Below are 19,478 nucleotides of genomic sequence, written 5' to 3'. Positions count from 1 at the left end.
TCTAGGATCTGAGGATTAAATAGTAGCTAAAAATAGCTCAAAATGACAAAGCTGAGTGCTTGCGAGGGAGCTGTCAGAGGCAAGGTGTGATAAAGGTCATGGTCGTTTCTTCATGAGGTCCAAAGAACATTTGGGAGTTCTGCAGCTTCTTGGTGACTTGGCAAAGCCACTCTGACTCAGTTTCACCTGGGGAAAATGAAAGTCTTTGATATGATTCGGTTAGTGCTTTGTAAACGTACTGGCTTTTAAAAAAATATGCTGAGGCCTCGAGTCAGGCGTGAGCTGATTTTGATTGGAAAATCAGAAAGGCTCTGGCAAGACAGGCACCATCTCACCACCCAGGGACAGCTGAGTAGTAAACCAGGTGGGCTCTCTTAGCCTTGCCCCCCACAGGAGGTATTTAATTTGTGTGGAAAGTGTGGAGGGGTGAGGAGCTGGGGCAGGGCTGTAAGCCATGCTGATCAGAGGAAAGCAATCCTAGTCCTCGGTGAGAAGCATGGCTCCCTGTGCAGCAGGGCTGGAGCAGTTTCTAGGGTTCGGTGTTCTTTGAGAAGCCCCTTCCTTGGGCAAAGTATCTACTGTGACTGCTTTCTGGCTTTGAGCACCTTCCAAATTCCTTGGGAAAGACCTCAAAGGTAGGGGTGTGCTGTGCACCCAGTGTGATTTATTTACGCTGTTACTGAGTCCCAGCTATGGGCAATGCAGTCTTGTATAGATACATGTGAGGAAGGAGATTGTTGTGTGGACAAGGGTATCTCCTTGGGTGGAAACACATGTTGTGGCATGTCCCTGCCATAGTTGTAGAGGCGCAAGCTGCTGTGCTATGTAACTGGGCAAGCTGAATGATGCTGTGAGTTGCTTTATTTTTAGGTCTTACTGCTGATTAAGTGCAAACTGTGCAGTGTGTCTGGGCTGCTCAGCTTCCTTGGAGCACACTCCTGTCCTGCTCAGCCTGGACGGTGTTTTGGGAGGTCTGTTCTTCCTCAGAGGTCTGTCCTCGGCAGGGAAGGGAGAGATGTTGCATCAGTGGCTGCTGCTGCTGAAGGCAGGGTGCGGGTGATCGGGGGACGAACAACACAGCTGTGTGCTCCTGGGGGGGTGTTCAGGGCATGGAGAGGTGCAGCAACTGGGGATTTTCTGTGGATGTTACTGGGGATGGTGGGGGTGACCAGCATCCTGCACAAACCCAGCCAGTTGGCCTTTGGGTTTTAAGGGGAGTCATAGCTCTGCTGCTTCAGGTGCTTGTGCTGGTGTGGTTTGGGGGAGGTAGACTGTCTCTGTGACCACTTACCTGCTCTGCAGGACAGGAGGCAGACTTGCTGAATGACAGCCTTTTCTCAAGACTTTTATCTGAATCTGAGAAAAACAACATGCACAAACTTGCCATCATGGACCGATGCAGGGAGCCCTAAAGCCCGGCTCCCATCCTGGCAGCCAGAGGTCCCCTTGAGAGCAGGAATGCTCCTTTCAGCACTGGCTCACCTTTTCGCTCCTCCAATGGCTCCATTTTCTTCTGGGGCTGCGGCAGCAGGACCTGGATCCCTTTCAGGAGTGTGAAGACAATGATGGTGTGATTGCCTGGTGAGGGAGAAGAGATGAAGCAGTACTGTGCGGCAAGCGCTCTGATGGCAAATGAGGGAGGACAGCAGGATGTGTCGTCCCCTTTGAATCCCATGGGGCTTGTACAGAGGTCAAGGAAGGGTGGTTGAGCAAGGACCCAGCAAGTTACCCAGATCTCCTTGACTGCAAAGCTGTTTGGGGGCTGCAGGGCAGGGGTGATATGTCCCACCCGGGCTCTGCTGCAGGGTCGGGGGGTCCCGGGTGGCAGACGGGAGGCTTGCAAGGAAATGGTATTTGGGGAGATGCATGTGCAGAGCTGCCCCCACGCACAGACGTCCTCCTGGCTTTGTGCCTGCGTGGGCAGCTCCTCCCAAGAGGAGCTCCGTGTTCATGCCCACGAAGTGGGGTGCAGGCAGTATGTCCAGTCTCAGCAGGACCGGCCCCTCTGCTCTGCGTAAAGGCACAGACAGTGCCACAGTGACGCCTGGTGATGGGAGACGGATTCATGTCTGCCACCTTCCCAGCCGCGCACGCACCGCGTCTGCGCAAAGCAGCAACCCTCAAAATAAGAGAACAGCAAGACGTGGGCGATAGGAGGTTTTCTCTGGAATTACAGGTATTTTCTCTAGCAATTTTAATGCCTTTTAAAGACAACATAACCAATTTTTCCCAGCTGAAAAGCAAGCTTTTTATCTAAAGGTCAGAAGAGCAAGATCCTTAGATAAAGGTCATTGGTGAAAGTGTGATAAGGTGCAGAAAAGTGTCCTGAGCAAAAGGTGGCACGGGCATTAGCACAGTCAGAAACAGCAGCTATTTTTGGGTTGCACGCTGATTTGGTTTGCTCCTCTCTGACAGTCAGGGTGCTGCAGTCAGGGCTGCCTGCGGGTTGGCAGGCGATGCAGAGCAGGAGCCAGCCTGTGCTGCACCCCGCGGGTACAGCTCTGCCCTACCAAGGCGTGATGGCATCTGCCGTTCCTACTCAACCAGGCTGAATGTGCCAGCCACGCAGGCTAGGGCAGGAGAAGAGAGACAGGTCTTGGAGATCACACATCTCTTCCCAAGACACACCACCCGAGCTGAGGGATTTTATCTGCCCGGCTCTGGTTATTTCTCCCTGCGAGGTACCACAAGGAGCTGTGGCTTGGGGACAATTGTCCCAGGGACAATCACTGCAGGATTAATGTCCATCAGGGGAAGATCACAGTCTTTTCTACACATCCCTAGCTGTCTCTCCAGAGCAGTATCTCAGTGCATTCACTCTCTGAGGCTCTGTGTAGTTAAATACGGGCTGTGCTGCTTGGGCAGCAGTGGGACTGTCCTAAACCTTGCAACAATTTGCGCCGATTAAATGTCTCTCTCTCCCCACTGGTTTCCTGAAGACCTTGGCAAGCATGTGTCTCTGTCCCAGATGATAACACAGCAGGTAGCTCCTGTGTAACACGACGCTTCTGGCTTGTCACTAGCTGGGAATACATGTGTGATGGGTTAGGTTTTGTCTGTTTTTTCTGGTGGCTATCGGCTTTTGCATTAAAACAGCTATGTTTGAGAAGGCCCTAGAAGTGCAGCGAGGCTCTGTAACAAGGTGGAGACTCAAGCTGAACATTGCGTGTTATCCAGGGGAATACCCAAGGTGTGGGGTGGTTTGAGCTAATAGACATGGCTTGGCAGTCTTGGAGCACACCAGCACGGGGGTCTGTTACCCTAGCTCGGCTGCAGAGCTGTAGCTCAAGCACCTGCCTGGAGGTATCAAAATCCTATAACTCTGCTGGTTTTTAACCAGAACTTGACAGTGATAAATGACAGGGAGCAGAACACCGGCTTGCTGACACCCACTCAACCGTCAAAGCAAGATTAGTATGTGCCTATTTTGGTTTCCCCTTTAATCAAAAATCAATTAGACAATTTCCAAATGAATATTCAGTCAAGGAGACGGCTTGTCAGGCAGACTGACAGCACTTAGCACCACTTTCTTTGTGTTTTTCAGTTTCGAGTTATTCAGTGTATTGAAACTAAACAAGTGGATGAGGAAGGAAAAATATCTTTCCCCAGAGATGTCCTGGTAAGTGTCACCTCAATCCTGATGAAGCTTATTCTCCATTCCAGATGTTCAAAGCATCCTGCATGTAATGCCACTGAGCCTGGTGTTTGGCTGCATGGTTCTTCTCCTTTTCCTGCTCCCATCTGACTTGCAACCCGAAAGATTAGTTGCTTTATTTCTGTTTTAGGGTGCGTGCAAGAGTATTTTTAACTTGGCTATCAAAGTAAACAAGAGTTATGCAACAGCTCTTTGCTCATGAAGTCTCTGCACCCACTTCCCCATTCCCCAACGAAATTTCTAAAAACCCACTGGGCAATTTTGACTGAATTTGACGGAAAGGAATGATTTCAGAGATGCTTCATTTTCCAACAGGCCTGCACCACATACACCCTCAAAGCTGTGTGAAGCGCCTGCGTGAAAGAAGGAGTTTGGCCCTTTTAAGGGGAACCCTGTGGGACACCAAAAACCCAGGTCTGGACATCTCTGCATTGGAAGAACAAGCCTGAGGACAAATGTGGAGCAGGGGGACAGGCACTCAGCTTACTTGGACTGTAAATGTCAGATGATTCAGAGGAGGTTTTGGTACTGGGCAAAGAGCTTGGCACCCTGTCCTTTGCGGAGACCCGAAAGCTCCTCATCACCTTCCAGGTGCAGAACCTGTATGAGAAATACTGAAGACAGCAAACCTCCAAGCAGATATCTACAGCTGAGCTCCTGGGGAGTGTCTCCTCTGCATTTTCATCATGTCAGAGGAACAGGTGGCTGGAGAAAAAGGCTGGCATCCACAGAGCCTCCCCCACCTTGGGAGGGGGGGGATAGGTACCTTCTCCAGAAGTGCATCAGGATGGGGAAGATGATGACCTTGGCCCTGTGGTAGAGGACACGGTTCAGTAGCCCCTTGGAAGATAAATTCCAGATTAAATCTCTCTCCTCTTCAGAGATGTTTACCTGGCCACAGAAGAGACCTTGCTTAACCAAAGCAGTTGGTGGCACTCCTGATGGACCCTAGAGGCATGTTTCTCTCCCTGACCCCACCTTGCATTTCAGCAGTCTCTAAGAAGAGATCGTAGTTACATCCTGGCTGACTGTCCCAGATACAAGGGCAGGATTCCCCCCTGGATTTCTGTGGAAAGCACTGTGCCGTGCTTTCCAAAGGGAAGATAGGCAGAGCCGTGGCTACTGCAAGGGGAAGAGGTGGGTGCAGCGGGGAGGGGACGATGGTGACATCGACCTCTGGAGAGTGAAAGGACTGAATTGGTGGTGTGCAGCTCCCATCCCGGTGCTTCAGCCCTGGCATTTCACCAGCAGGTAGGGCATTTCACCATCTCCTTGTCCACGCACTTGTTCTCAATCTATCTGGGTCAAGTGCTAGCATGGGTCTGGTCGTGGATCACTTCCCATCCCACGGAGCCCAAGTGGAGGTCCCAAGCTCCAGAGCATGCTCTGAAGCTTCACAGCATGCTCTGCTGGAGCAGATCCAGACTTCTGCCTGGTTCCCCTTTCCCCGCAACCGCTCGCAGCTGCGATGCAATGGTCTTGAGCAATGAGCAGACAGCAGCCTTCAGCCTTCCTGGGCGGGTCCCAGGATCTTACCCGCAATTTGGGGGGAATATCGGAGTTCAGGAAGAGTTTGCTGATGATGGCAACTTTCCTTTTGAGAAAAGCAACTTCCTTTTCTGACCGCATGTTGTGGGCTGCCAGAGCTTCAACTGAATCAGCCAGCCTGGAAAACCTGCAAAGGCATGTGGGGTCTTGCTCTGAGACAAGTGCTCTTGACTGCTAGGCTAGACAGTCATGTTCTCGCTTAGCTTCATATTTACTGGGCCAGAAAAAGCAATCCACAAGGTGTGGAACAGTGAAACAGGAGGGATGAAAAGCCACTTCCCTCTTCTACCACCCTTGTGGTCACGGCATTCACCTGGGGGATGTGATGTTTGCCCTTCTTCAGGAGAAGAGGGGAATTGAAACCTGGTCTCGCGCGTGTGGGGGTGTGCTGGCTGCAGGGCTGTTGTGCATTGGCCATGGCTTGCTCTTACAGGTTTGCCAGGGAACTGGACAAAGTCAACGGAGAAATGCCACAACTGGCACGTCACGAAAGGTGTAGGCAAAATGTTAGATTGCTTGGGACTATCAAACCAAAAGTACTTCTAGGATACCCAAACAGGAACCCTGAGCCAGGGGACGACTTCTGGTTGAAATAGAGGCTTTTGGGGGCTCCAGGGGCAGGTAATCATGAGCAGATTAGATGTAGACAGCTATGGGGTGAGACTTTGGTTGTGTCGTATGATGTCCAGATACCAACCTTCCATAGAGGTGCTGATAGGAGTTTAGGGGTGGCAGCACAGACCTTAGTGTGTGCTAATGAACCCATGGACCAGGCTTTACCTGCTGCTGAGAGATGGGCACTACCTGCAGGACGGGTTTGGGCTGGAGCCAAGGGAGACTGGTGGTACCTGAGCACCCGGTGGAAAGGGAACTTACTTGTCGATCTCCAGATAGAAGCGGAGGTCGTCGACGAGGAAGTTGACGGTAATGAGCTGGCTGTTAAACAGGCGGCGTTTCACTAGTACCACCTCCTTGTCCGGTGGGGTGCTGGCAGAGGCCGTGTGGGAGCGGAAGGTGCTCACGGTGCTGCTGCTCTGCATCGAGCTGACGGGCAAGTCTGAGAGAGAGGGGAAGAGCTGTTGTGTCCTGCTTCTCCCGGCACTGGGTTTGAGGCCAGCTGGGCATCTGATGCTGAGCTACACCCCGCTCCTTCACCTCGCCTGTGCTTGCTTTTCCTGCATGCAAGTAATTTGCTGAGGGTCTTTCTACCTACATGGACTACAGCCTTCCTGCAGCCAGGCTCTCCAGGGAATTCAGACCCATCCAGCGTGCAGCCTTCCCTCTAGCTTAGTAACCTCCTCCATCCATCCTCCTCTTTGCACCCATGGAGTGCTTATGTTCATTGTTTTCATAGGGGATGGCCACACTATGTTAGATCAAAAGTCTGCTGGTCTGTGTAGCTGTTATCCTGTCTCTGACAGAGGCCACAAGCAGATAACTAGGGAGAGGAAAAGGTAAAAAAATCTGTGTTACTTCCCCCATATACAATATTCTCCAGCTTTCATAATTTTCATTTCCAGGGACTTCTTGATTTAGACGGGGTTTCTGTGTATTTAGTAATTTCAGTGGTTTTCTTTTCTAACTGCTTTTCCAGCCTCCTCTTGAACCTGTGTGTAAACTTTCAGGATCTACACCCTTTGGCAAATCACTCTGTAGGTCAGCTCCCTCTTGCATAGAAAACAATTTCCTTTTGTTTATTTTTTGGCCTGTGTCACCTTAACTTCATTTAGTGCCTCCTGTTTTTTGTGGAAGGGATGCAAACTCACATATACGTTATTGGTTGAGAGAGATGCAACAGCATCAGAAAACCAGATATTGCATGAATGTGTATGTGTGCATGTTGCCTGTGCAAAATTCTGCACCTCATCTCCCCACTCCAGCGCCTAAGTGTGCGGATTTCTGCACAGCAATATCTGGCATCCTGAGATACCTGCTCTTCTGCCTCTTTATACGCCTCCAGCAGAGAAAACTAAGTCAGCATATGGGGATGGGAGATAAGCCACCGGTTTCCTCCATTTGCTTCTCTGCCTAAACCCAGGAGTGTCTTGGGGAGGGAGGAGAGGGGGTGGCAGGAGCCTTGCCATACTTTCCTCCTCATTTCCTAGTTCCCGACGGAGAAAGTCCTCGAACTCCACACGGCATTTGTCATTGTGCATCTCCCTCCGGAACTTGCAGATGCTCCTGACGATGTCGTGAATGGCATACCAGGCCCACCGCTGCAGAGACATGGCACAGCTCACGTCAGCCAGCGGCACAGCCCCGGCAGTGGCACAGCCCTGGGAAGGCAGCCCCTGGCTGCAGCAATAGGGTTGCTCCCAGACAGAGCCCTCCCGTTTGGACCCACCACTGTGAGCTGGAGCACCAGAGCCCAGCCTTGGCAGTGGGATTTGTGACCCAGCCATCATCTTTGCTTTCCGGTATTTCTCGGTTTCACTGGTGGCCACAGGTGATAGTGTGAATCAATTGGCCAGTCCTGACCAACTTTGGTGAAGTCTGCACGGAGCAGGACTCCAGAGCCTGTAGGAGTGAGCCTTAACCTATCGGCTGCCTTTTTGCAGCTCTCCAAGTCTGACCCCTCTCACCCCATTTATGTGAGCACCGCTTGACCTGCAGCATCTCCTCTCTTTCTTGCCTGGACAACATCCTCAGCCTGCCAGCAGAGAGGGTCTTTCCTTACCAGCTTGTCTGTCATGAAGTTCCCCATCCCATGCTGCAAACAAACGTTAGACTTATGCGTCTCGCTCGGGGGGAACAGGTCCTGGTACTCTTTAAACCTGCCAGATGGGAGATCAGAGAGAGAGCATCAAGGCCAGCCAGACACATGAGGAGGGCAGTGGTTTGGTGGGAGGGTGGCTAAGTGGGGGGAGCAGCTGACAGAGATAGCCCTGGGGTTGGGGTGCACTGGACTTCTGTTCCTGGAGGAGGTTAGAGAATGGGATGGGGGGGCTGGATCCCCTCCCTTAGGCTCTGTTCTTGCACATAGCAGGCTTGGGAGTGTCTGTCCAGCTTATCTGCAGCGTGTTTCCTCCTCCAGTCTGGCACCCTGCAAGCCCAACAGTGATTTGGTCGCCATGGGACAAGCCCTGCCGGCCTTGCACAGGTAAATGCATCAGCAGCTGCAACAGCAGTTTTGCTGGGGTGAGGGTCTGCCGGGGATTTCGATGCACCAGCTGACAGTTCATAGGGAAATATGTTTGTAGCAGTTGCTGTCTGTCACCTTGGGGTGGGATGGGTGTTGGGAATGAATGTGTTTGCGTAACCACTGGGCTTAAGGAACCAGCTTGACCCAGGTGCTCACCATCGTTTTTCCATTGCTTTCTGAACAAAGATCTGTGCTGTCATCAACATGAAGGGGCTGACTGCTTCGGCCTCATTTATTTCTTTGATGATAGAAGTGTGGCAGTCCAGTTGCTCCTCTGGAAGAGAAGTACCATCACTGCCTGCCCCTGCCAGCCACCCCTGAACCACCATGACATCTCTTCCTACCCTCACATCTGCAAGTGGCACCCTGTCCCACCTCTGCCTGCCCTGTCTGCTGTTTGCTGAATTTGGTTGTCTCATCCCTTTTCCTTTCTACACTGTGCTAATTGCATACCTTGGGAGTGAAGCTGTGACTCCAAGAGCATCTAAAGGAGACAAGATAGGGGAAAAGCTCTTTCTGCCACTGCAGGAATTGCATGTTGCAGGTCAGTAGATCCTGCCAAAGAAGTAGACCACCTTCCTAGAAATATAAGTGGCAGTGGAAGGCCTCGGCAAATAAATGCTCCACTGGATGGGAAAGGAGAATTGGCAGGTCCCTGCAAGAGGATATAAAATCTGCAACCAGCATCCAGCTCAGGGAAAAGAGGCTTTCATTACGAATGGAGTAAAGGTAAAGTGCAGGGTGGCAAAGTGCCTACCAGCTGGGATTTCGGCATGGAAATAATTTCTGACAATGCTGTTAATGAGGAAGCTCTTCGTCTTGGGGTTGGTCTCTGCGACTAGCCTCTCCACGGCCATCCAGAAACGCAGTGGTTCATCTGCGTTGCGCTCCTTGAGGAACTGCTTGAAGAACTGCAGGTGGGCAGGGTTGTGCAGTACTTTCACAAAGTGCCTGTAGGGGAGGAGACACCAGGAAATGTGATCTCTATGCCACCAGTGACCTGGAAAATAGCCAGGACCTCTGTGCTTGGTTCTCCAACAAGAGAGAGACACCTGAAGAAGAGCTAGAAACATGTGGATGAGTGGTGCGTGGGATCTGTGAAGCAGATGGGCCAGTAAAGGTACTGGTGGAGCACAGCCTCCCTTGTCTGTCTTGCCCATAGAATCGTTTACGTTGGAAAAGACCTTTAAGATCATCATCCCCTGAGCCGTTGGGAATCCAGGGGGGGATTCTCCTGACAAGCTGTTTCTTTTCCGCCATAGGTGCATCTGCCCAACAGCTTTGCTGCCATGTATCCAAAGGAACTGGTCTGAGCCTGAAGAGGAGGCTTCACCCAGGGAGTCAAGGAGAAGGCAGGACTTCGGGTCTCTGATGGAGACCTCAGAACCTGCAAATGGACTGGGCAGCCCCGCAGAGACCAGGGGAGGGAGGCAGGTAAGGATGGGGCACCTGGAAGGACTAGGGAGGAAGAGGTTGTGCTCCCCTCCTGCACTTGCTGAGAATAAACGATAATTTGCCACTGGATGGCAGAGGGCTTCATGCATTTGGCCATGGAGAGGGTGTTCTGGAGTGAAAAACCCTTGCCGCTTGCAACTGGTAGATCAGGAGATTATCGATAGATGTAAAGCCAGAGGACAGCTACGTTGAAAGGATTCAGTAGAGCTTTGGAAAACCAGAGCTGGCAGTGGACTGGGATTTTGGGTCATTTATGAGGTTAGCAAGCCCTTATTTGAAGATCAGTGGACTGGGTCAAATATTTTCTTTGTTAAAGTGTGGCTCCTGAGACTGCCTTTCACAATAAACAATAAGAGCTGCTCCTACTCAGACTTGTGTCCTGGTTACCATTTATATCCCACTGTGGAGCTGTGAGGACTCATGTCTGGAGTATTCCCAGGAGGTGAGACACGAGCCACGTGGACATTCACGCGGTCAGCGAGTACAGAGATTTAAGCGTGGTCACAGGGTGATTTTAAGTGATTTTTCTGGGAATCTGAGAGCTGCCCAGCTGTAGTACAGGTGGCATGCCAGGGAGTTATTGAGGATGAAGTGCATGAGACATGCACAAGGTGTGAGGAGTAAATCTGAACTATGGGGTTGGGGGTATGTTAAAATATTTTTCTCCATTCCCTGGTAACTCTACAGTTCAGACCCACAGGCCACCTATGCCTACATCTGAGAGGGCCCAATGATGAAGCAGGGAGCAGTGGCACTACAGGAAAGCACTGGGAAAAATCTGCTTCCTGAAAGAGTGGAAGTAGCAAAAACCAGCAAATCCCTGTGCTGCAAGGTGCCAGACCTGGGTCTTCTAGATGGCTTCTCTACTGCAACAGTGGTGGACTTTGTCGCGCTTGATTTGGTTTTTCTCACAGGATCAGTCCTCTTCTTTCTGTTCTCGGGTTCAACAGCTGTGGAGACAGAACAGGTTTGGCCCCTTCCTCAGGTGACAACCAGAGCCTGCTCACAGGTGTCCGCAGGGCAAAGGACCCCAGAGCCACCATGCTGATGTCTGTATGGTGAGCCCGGCTCAGGAGACACTGGGTGCTGCGGGAACTCTTCACCTCCGCATGGTTTGACCTCCTCGGCATCTGCTTCAGAGAAGCCCTCCCACTCCCACCCGCTCTGGCTGGATTAACACCCCAAAACACATGCCTTTCAAGGGTGGCTAGGCCTCTCTCTCTTTCTGGAGATGTTCTATCGGATGATGGGATGCAAGCAGGGAAGACTCCTGCTTGTCCAGTCCCCTAAGGGTATGCTGGAACACCTGCAAGGGCGTGATGGTTGGGAGCCCACCCTGCTTCTAGCCTGCTCAGACTGGACTCACCAAGTGATGGGCTTTTGAGATACAGAAGCTCATTTTCCTTCCTTGGGCTACCCACAGCCAATGAGGGTTTCTGAACATCCAGCTCATTTGACATCATCTTCTGGAAGTCTGCATCAGATAGAGAAGAGGGGACAGATCCCATGTTCATTCCTTCTGGCTATGACAGCCCTTCAGCACTTGCTCTGAGTGCTGTATTGTGATCGTTACTGACCTTTCCTTTCCCCTTGTGTGTCCTGTTCCCATGATCTACCAGTGACACTGCATTTCTCAGGTATGACCGAGGCCCCACAAGCTACCTAAGGGTTGCTACAGGTGACTGCCATCACTCTCAGTACACCAGCACGTGCCCAGAAACTTGATGTCATTCTCAAAAGACGATGTGAGAAGACAAAGCGGAGGCGTTACACCAGCATGGCCAGTCCCAGCATCCACAGGAGAAGGTCAAGATGTGGAAGTGGGGTGACAGTGGCTGTCACTGGCTTTGGGTTTCAGTCACTTTGCTGCAGCTTCCATTTGATCTGGTGACTCAGGCCAGTGTAGGGATGTGGCATTTGGTGCCTCTGGTACTGGCAGGAGGGAACTCAGCCCATAGGTCACTGCCAAAGCTTGGATTACAGCTGATGGCTCCCAAATACCCTGTCCCAACCCACTCCATGGTGTCCATGCCCTGTCAGCAATACAGCAATGCATCTGTGCGCTAGGGGCATTGGTCACCACGGGTGCACAAAATATGCTTTATCAGGCTGAACCAACATGAGCCACAGCAGAAATTCAGAGCTTCCTCTTACCGGTGCTGCACAGGAGAGATTCCACCGCTGCCTGGATGGAACCCCCTTTCCGGAGGTCCTGAGAGGCAATTAATTGCCAGGGCTTGGAGGAGAGACCTTCCAAGTTCCTCGTGCCATGCAAGGCCTGGCTCAGCTTCAAGGACTCGTTTATCCGCTGGGACAGGAGGAAACATTCATCTTTCCCAACAGCATGGCTTTGCATCTCGGGCATTGGGACATCACTCCGCAGAGACTACGACGAGAAGAGCAGAGGGTGATTGCACAGAGCACATACCCCCTCTGAAGAGCTGCTCCTGCACTATGCCCGATGGGCTAGTTGCACATTTTACTGTGCCTTAGAGTACAAACCTACCCAAGTTAGATCTCTGCTTTAGCTTTAAATCATCTGGAAGAAATCTACGTGAGCATGAAGCTCAGCATAGACCTTAAACATACCCGTGCAGCTGCTTAAAGCTGGCTCACATCTGCCTGCAGCTGGGATGTACTGGGGACATGCAGCAGGTCCCCCAGCTAGTCCAGACAACGGCTTGCCAGCAAAGGCAGCAGCTTTCCTGAAGAGGTCAACATCCACCCAGGAGGGCTGAAAATAACCCTGAAGGTGTCCTCAGCAGACAGGTAACCTCGTGTGCCTTTTCGGTTGGCTGCTATCCCTGGGACTGGCTCTGGCCGGTGACCTGGGAGTGCCTCCCTTGCCCCCCACTGAGACCCTCCTGCAGGTTTTGGCCCTCCCCACCAGTGAGCAGTTTGCATGACTCGCCAAGCAGCAGGATCAGAGTGGCTGGTTTCTGACCGAGATACACGCTGCTGAGAGCAAGCACCAAAAATAACCCTGTTAAGCCCCCGAACATTTCCCCTGACATCAGTGCAGCGAGACCCGGGAGGAGTTTGGCTTAGGGGATGGTGCCCGCGGAGAGCATAGCCTCGACTCCTGCTGAAGTACTAATTGCACTCCCAGACCAGGTCTGTGCTCTGAGGGGTAATTTCCTTGACAAGAGACGCTTAAAAACCTGGGCAGCTAATTAACTTACAACCAAGAGCATTTAATGAATCAGGGTCAGGAGCTGCCAGCTGACTTTTCCAAAAATGCTCAGCGCTCTCTGACTGAGACGCTGGCATCTCTGTGAGCCAGGTCTTTGGGGGCACTAGCCGTGACAGCCTCTCCTTACCATTTCCAGGATCAGCTGCTGATTTTACGTTGCAGTTTGGGGAAAGGCCTAATGGTTGGTTTGAAGAACACTGTCTGCAGTGAGCAAAATTCCTGCATAGGTTGTGCAGGGACCCGAGCAGGTGGGATGCTCGCGTGTTTCTGGTGTGCGAGGAGGTTTCCAGGTGTAAGGCTAGCATTTAGGGTGTTAATAAACATGAGGTATTAGTGGGATTTCTGCTGCCAGGAGGAATAACAGTCCAGGAAGATGAGTGCTTGTGTGACTCTGCTTTCTTAATCATCGCTTTACACAGTGGAAAAAATACGTGGGAAACTTGAGCGTGGTTGAATCATAGGCTAAAAGGCTGCATGCCCTCTTCCCGCAGCGTGTTGGCCAGGCGCTCGTGCTGGGACAGGGACATACGCATGTGTGTCTGCCCATGAGTCACATTAATAGCAGTATTCGCTGTGGGCAAGGAAAAAAGGGGGAGTTAATTCCCAGAAGTGTTTTGCCCATGAGGCAGTTACCCGGTGCGCTGCCTGCTGCTGGTCTCACCCCTGCCTACCCTGAAAGACTGCGTTTAAGTTTCTCCCTGTTTTTGGGCTGGGTTGTGGCCTGTCTCAGGGGAGCTCTCGCTGGGCATGCCTGCAGCGCTGCTGACTTATGGGATGCTGCAGTGGAGGAGCTGAGGATCGTTGCTCTGGGCAGCTGGAGCAGGGCAGGCTCTGCCGTATCACCTTGTGGCTGGGGGACACAGTGGGATGCTGGACCACTGCAGCTAATGCTGGGCTTCCCCTCCCTCCCTCTCTCCAACGTTTCACATCCCCACTGGTGCCTGCACACCTCACCAGGATGCCCGCGTCCCCTGTGCATCCCCTTTACCATATACTGGAGGAACGTCCTGTCATCGTCAGCCAGAAATTCCTCGTAGAAGCAGCAGAGCACCTGAGGAGGAGCAAAGGTGGGTTGTCCTCAGTCAGTGCTCCAGCAGCAACCACCACCCTCCAGCCCCACCGTACCCTGAGGTTGCACTGGTGATGCTGTGGGCAAGTTATACCTCGCTGAGACGCCCAGGACAGCTCTGCCAGGAGCTGTACACCCAGGTTGGTGCTCAGAGGCTGCCCAGAAGGGCTTGGGTTGTAAATGTATTTTACTTGTGTTGTGCTGGAACCAGCAATTCCAATGTGAAAGGATGGCCACTGCCCTGCCATCCCCTGGCCCTTGGCATGTGCATCTAACAACCAAGGTCACCGGCTGCTAAATGACTGCTCGCCTCTGCTCCATTGCCCAGCAAACCAGTGAGGATGCTCCTCTCCACTGGCCTGGCACATCTTGGTCACTGGTTCCAGTGCAAGGTGGCTTGTGACTGTAAGTTTTTCCCTTCCTAATCTCTTTTCATCTTCATTTTCCAAATACCTCTCTTCTGAAATATGCCCACAGCCCTCACACCAGCCTAGGGGTGCCAATGCCAGCGGCACCTCCCAGCCTGACCACTGCTAGCGCTGCTCTGTACCTTGCAAATCTCCTTCTGGGCCCTGAATATCCAGGGGGAGAATTCTCCAGAGATCAGATGGTCCCGCAAGCTCCTGAGAGTCCTCATCTCCAAGGGAAGCTGTTGAATGGTGCCCTCCTCCAGGTAGGTCTGGCATATCTTCTCCCCGATCAAATGACGCAGGAAAAAACTGTTTTCTTTGCTGGGGTCCAGCGCCAAGGGCAGAAATTCCTCCAGGTCATGCCACAGGTCCAGGAGACGAGTCTCCACGGACCGGTCCTGGTGCTTCAAGAAGTCCCTGAAGGGTCGTCCCGCACAGGTCTCAGCACTGAGGGCCCAGGCAAGGAAACTCAAGGTCTTGACCGGCTGTTTCAGGGATGGCAGCTGGACAAGGGATGCAGAGGAACGCAGGTTAGAGGGGACTTCCTCTTCACACAGGTCTTCCAGATGAAGGACCTGCTCTGCATTGGGTCTTGGTCTTTTGGGAGAGGTTGCTCCTCCTTTGCCTCCAAAGGCAGTGTTTGCAGGATGCTTTGACTGCTGAGGAATGGATCCCAAAGCATCCTTATCCAGACGTGATTCCTTTGTGCTCCCAGCTGGCCCCGGCTGCCTTTCTGGTTGCACCTGAAAACTGGGCATCTTTGTTTCTTGGGTGTCTCTTCCCTCCTTGACCAGAGTCCAGATCTCCACTTTGGCCTTCATGCTGCAGTAGGGCCCTGACAAACCCTGGCTCCTTTTAATATGCATCGTGAAGAGATTCTCCGAAAAGCCTGAGGGCTCCTGCGAGTTGGCACGTAATAAACGCTCCTGATATTCCTGCAGCAGAGGCCAGCATGATTTCTCTTCCTCCATGCCCTTCTTGCAGTGGATGAAGAATTTAGGGAGCCAGTAACTCTGAATCATAAAGAGGGCCCGTTCCTGCATCTTGCTCAGGATCTCCCTCTTCGTGCTGATCAGCTGAATGTGCCTGGCTTTCGGCAGCAACCCTGAAATGGATGCAGGGGATTACGATGGGGAGATGGCTCCATGCAGACCATTCCCCAGCCAAAGTGAGCTGGTGATTGTCTCCCATCTCCCTGGGAGCATCCAGGAAAGGCCACCTCTCTGGAAGGGCACTGCTTGTCCCCAGCTCCCATGTTTCTTACCAGCTATGGTCCTGCAGAGAGTGACGACGCTGGAGCCTTCACGCAGGTGAGTGGCTTTCAGCCTGTGGAGCAAGGACAGGTAGAGGTCCCTCTGCCTCGCGTCCGACTCGTCAAGCCCCAGGAGCCTTTCCGTGGTGAGCCAGAAGTTGGTCAGTTCTTCCCCTATGGATCAGATAAGGGATGGGAGTTGGAGGGAGTCCCTGAAAGCCCCGCTGATGAGCGAAGCAGCCTGTGTTTTTAAAAAAAAGAAAGAAGGAAAGATCGCCTGGATGAACCGAGGGAACAGTGCAGAGAAGAGCCAGGGTTATGCATCTCCCTGGCGTGCAGCACCCATGCTGGGGCTCTGCTGCTGGCTCATCTTCCAAAGCTCTATCTGGGATCGCAGTGTCTCCTGTCCCACCGGTGCTTACCCGTGCCCTCAGCTCTGTGCCGGTGTCCCGCCGGGCAGCTCGCCCGCGGCTGGCTGAGAAGGGGCTGCGGAGCACCCCGTGCCCACCTGCCATTCCTTGGATGAAGGCCCGAAAGCGCCACATGCCCTGGCTCCCGCTGATGCACTTCTCCAGCAGCCACCGGTCAGCACTTTGCCAGTTCAGGAGCTTTGCTGTCAGAGAGAGAGTGCAGAGCACGGCATTGGGGGAGCATATCGCAATACAGTGCGAGAGTTCTGGGCACCCTGCACAGCAGCAAACCTGAAACGTCAGGACCCCGGTTTCCCATGCCCAAGGATGCTCTCCAGCCCCGCTCCACCCATGAACTGCATGGTAAACCCTGCTAAGCAGCTATTTCAGCTCAACTCCACGGAGGCAGCGAGCCTGTACTAACAAGGCTGTGGGGTAAAGCCCTGCTCATCCTGTGGAAACCCTGGGATCTGCTGCATCCCTAAAAATGGGACGTGCAATGCTTTTTTAACCCGGAGCAGAGGCACGACCCGCTGGGCAGGCACCAGGCGGTGACAGCCCTGGCAAGAGGAAGCCCTGCTGCAGTGGAGAAGCCGCTCCGATTTCCTCCGTGACGCGATGACTCACCTGCTTCCCCCGACCGAATGAAACCCAGGAGCTTCTGGCAGAGGACGAGGTGGAGGCACAGGCTGGATTTGCAGAAGTGAGGCAGCCGGTGCTTTTCCAGCCAAGCCAGTAAAGCCGAGGGGCTGGGATCCTGCGTTGCAACCCCCACGCCCAAGGAGAGGATTAGGCTGTGAGCAAGGAGCCGTCTCTTGCCTGGGGATTAGGGTGAGTAACGGGCCCCTGCTACTGGGGAAGGAGGCAGGGGAAGCCGCCCGGTTGCTAGACGGCGATGCAAGCCATCCCCGTGCTGAGAAAGAAGGGGGTTACTTGAGCTATAGCCCCTGCCCACATCCCCGCGAGCTCTGCCTGCAAACCTGGGAGACCCGGCGCTGCATGCAAGGCTGCCTCTCCTCGCAGCCTGCCTGCTTTCCCGGAGCCCGGGCAGGAAGGCACAGCAGCTTTCCGGCAGCACCGAGAGGAGCAGGTTCCCTTTTGCTATGGGATCTGAGCACCGCAAATGGTGCTCACGGCTGTGGGGAAGGGGGATGTCCATGCGGAGGGCTAAGCCAGTTTGAGGATCAACAGGACTTCACTCCTGGAGAATTCAGGAGGAATACAGGGCACAAGGGGCTGATGTTCATGTCTTCCTTCTCTGCCACCGCACATGCTCTCCTTAACTCCAGCTATCGATGTTTACTGAGGGCTGGATGGACCCCATAAGCTGCACCAGGACTTTAAATGGCTTGTGCTCCTCCCAGGGCTTAAAAGCAAAATGACTCCTGGGTTTGCAATAATCCCCTGGCTGCACGAACAGGAGAGCCAGAGAGCGGCCTTAGCAATGAGAAACTGGCTCCTTCCCTCCCCTGCCCTGTGCCCTTCCTCCCTCCTCCTCACCCTCCTCCCTCCTTGCAAGGAGCATTTTCTCACCAGGCGGCTCGGCAGCTCTGGCCAGAGGTCCCACCGGCCCGTGCTGCTGATGTAAATGGGTGTCTGGCCAAAAACCTATATCGAAAGGATAAGGGGAGAGCTGAAAGAGATGGAGGGTGGCAGGGGAGCCCAGAGCCCAGCTGTTCTAGTTAGTCCTCACTCTGGAGAAGGGCATTGTTTTCCCTTTCAGACCTCTATCTCCAAGCTGAGGTCCTCAGGTTTCCCTCATTTTCCAGCCTGAGTATGGTGTATTCCTAATTTTCCTGGGGCCTCTAACACCACAGAAGCTGAAAGTTCACCTGAGAACAGCTCAGAAAGGTCCCGGGCTTTATGGTGCAGAGTGGACTTACGGGTAGATTCAGAAACGTGTTGAAAAAGTCGACAAAAACATCATCTCTCAGCAGAAGCCCCATGTCCATGGAGGCCAGGGTTGCTACAAGGGGGAGAAGAGAAGTTACCTGGACTTGGTGTTGCCAAGCGTGATATAAATGTGAACCAAAGGACGAGTTTTGAGAGGGACAGCTCTAGGGGATGTGCAGTATAGGCTTGTCCTGTGCACACGTGGAAGGATTTGGACCTGGGACAGTCCATGAAATTTGGGTCCCAGTGCACCCATGTGCTCTGGGTGGGTGGCACAGGGTGTTTGGAAAGCATCAGGTTCAGCTGCACGCAGGAGCTGGAAAGTTCGAATGGCAGCTTGCTAAATAGCAAAGGTATGTGATTTGTGGAGGCTGGGCGCAAATGCGGTGGCATCCGTAGGGCAGGAGAAGGGAGGTGCTGTGGCTGGAGGGGACAAGCTGTGCTCCTCCACCTTACCCAGACACCAGGCATAACCCTGCTATCATGGAGAGGAACCGTGTGCTGTGCTCTGGTGCTGCTGCTCCAGCCCCACTGCCCTGATGCCCTCTGAGTCCTCTTGCTCGGGTTCTGGTAGCAAATTCCCCCAAATTAGCAGGCACCATCAGGCTGGGGGCAGGTTGTGGCTCTGGGTAGAGTGACAGTCACTGCAGACCTCTACCCCATCCAGCCAGGACATCAAGGCAGTGTGCCAGTAGTGCCCAACACCTCCCACTATTCTGTGAAGTTTTATTCATGTCCAAAAGATCTGGATGCGAGGGGGTGGGCTGGCATCGGCCTACTGATGGGTGGATGCCCTTGGAAATGTCCACTTGCATGAAGGCACAGCTGTGTCACAGGGAGGACCCACATTTCAGAAAACTAGTGCTGCTTTTTCACCGCTCTCCCCTTTGGGGTGTGCTTAGAGGGGCTGAAGCCTCCAGCAAAGGTAACTCACCAGTGGCCGTCATGCTGCCGTGTCCCAGGGATGTGTTCTGGAGTGCCACGCTGCTTGTGACACACTTGTCCTGGTGAATCCTCGCGGGGGCTGCAGGGCTCTTGGGGACCGCAGGGCTCTCGGCACCTCCCTCTTTGCTGTCCTTCAGGGAAATGTCACTTTTCTAATCACCAGCCCTGCAAACGCACTTGGGCCATCCTGAAATGAAACCCTTCCCCTCTTCCGACTTGGGCAAACTTCTTGCCTTCTAACCAGGTTCTCGGTAGCACCTCAGCACCGTGCGTGGTTGCAGTCAGCACACCTGCTCATCTGAAATTTCACAGGAGACCCTGCTACGTCTGCCTTGGACAGAGCAACCCCAGATTTCTTATTAATTAGCTGTCCTGCTTCATCAGATCTGGGGCTGAGACCCAACCTTGGAGACCCTCCAGTGGGAAGAGGAGAAAGAAAGAAGGAGCCACATCTCTCTTGCAGCAGCAGTGACCTGGTTCCCTGGCAGGAGGAGGAATCTGCTCCC

General features: G+C 53.1%; 1 protein-coding gene across 1 annotated transcript; it reads right to left on the bottom strand.

The window, feature by feature from the left end:
• Positions 1 to 916: 916 nt before the first annotated feature.
• On the bottom strand, positions 917 to 18,974 carry RGSL1 (regulator of G protein signaling like 1). Its single transcript, XM_050900965.1, has 22 exons — positions 18,962 to 18,974; positions 18,018 to 18,100; positions 17,668 to 17,742; positions 16,762 to 16,891; positions 16,233 to 16,337; positions 15,737 to 15,898; positions 14,613 to 15,577; positions 13,982 to 14,044; positions 11,955 to 12,186; positions 11,167 to 11,274; positions 10,642 to 10,750; positions 9,103 to 9,296; positions 8,502 to 8,619; positions 7,881 to 7,977; positions 7,290 to 7,419; positions 6,080 to 6,260; positions 5,192 to 5,330; positions 4,422 to 4,546; positions 4,143 to 4,255; positions 1,483 to 1,542; positions 1,273 to 1,356; positions 917 to 996 (listed from the first exon to the last, which is right to left on the bottom strand). Exons 1-22 carry the CDS (start codon positions 18,972 to 18,974, stop codon positions 917 to 919), a joined length of 3,366 nt encoding a protein of 1,121 aa, XP_050756922.1.
• Between the last annotated feature and the right edge of the window lie 504 nt (positions 18,975 to 19,478).

This window comes from Gymnogyps californianus, chromosome 8 (assembly GCF_018139145.2).
Source record: "Gymnogyps californianus isolate 813 chromosome 8, ASM1813914v2, whole genome shotgun sequence".
NCBI lineage: Eukaryota > Metazoa > Chordata > Aves > Accipitriformes > Cathartidae > Gymnogyps > Gymnogyps californianus.
The sequence above is the reverse complement of the archived record's forward strand: the minus strand, read 5'-3'. Positions and strand labels throughout refer to the sequence as shown.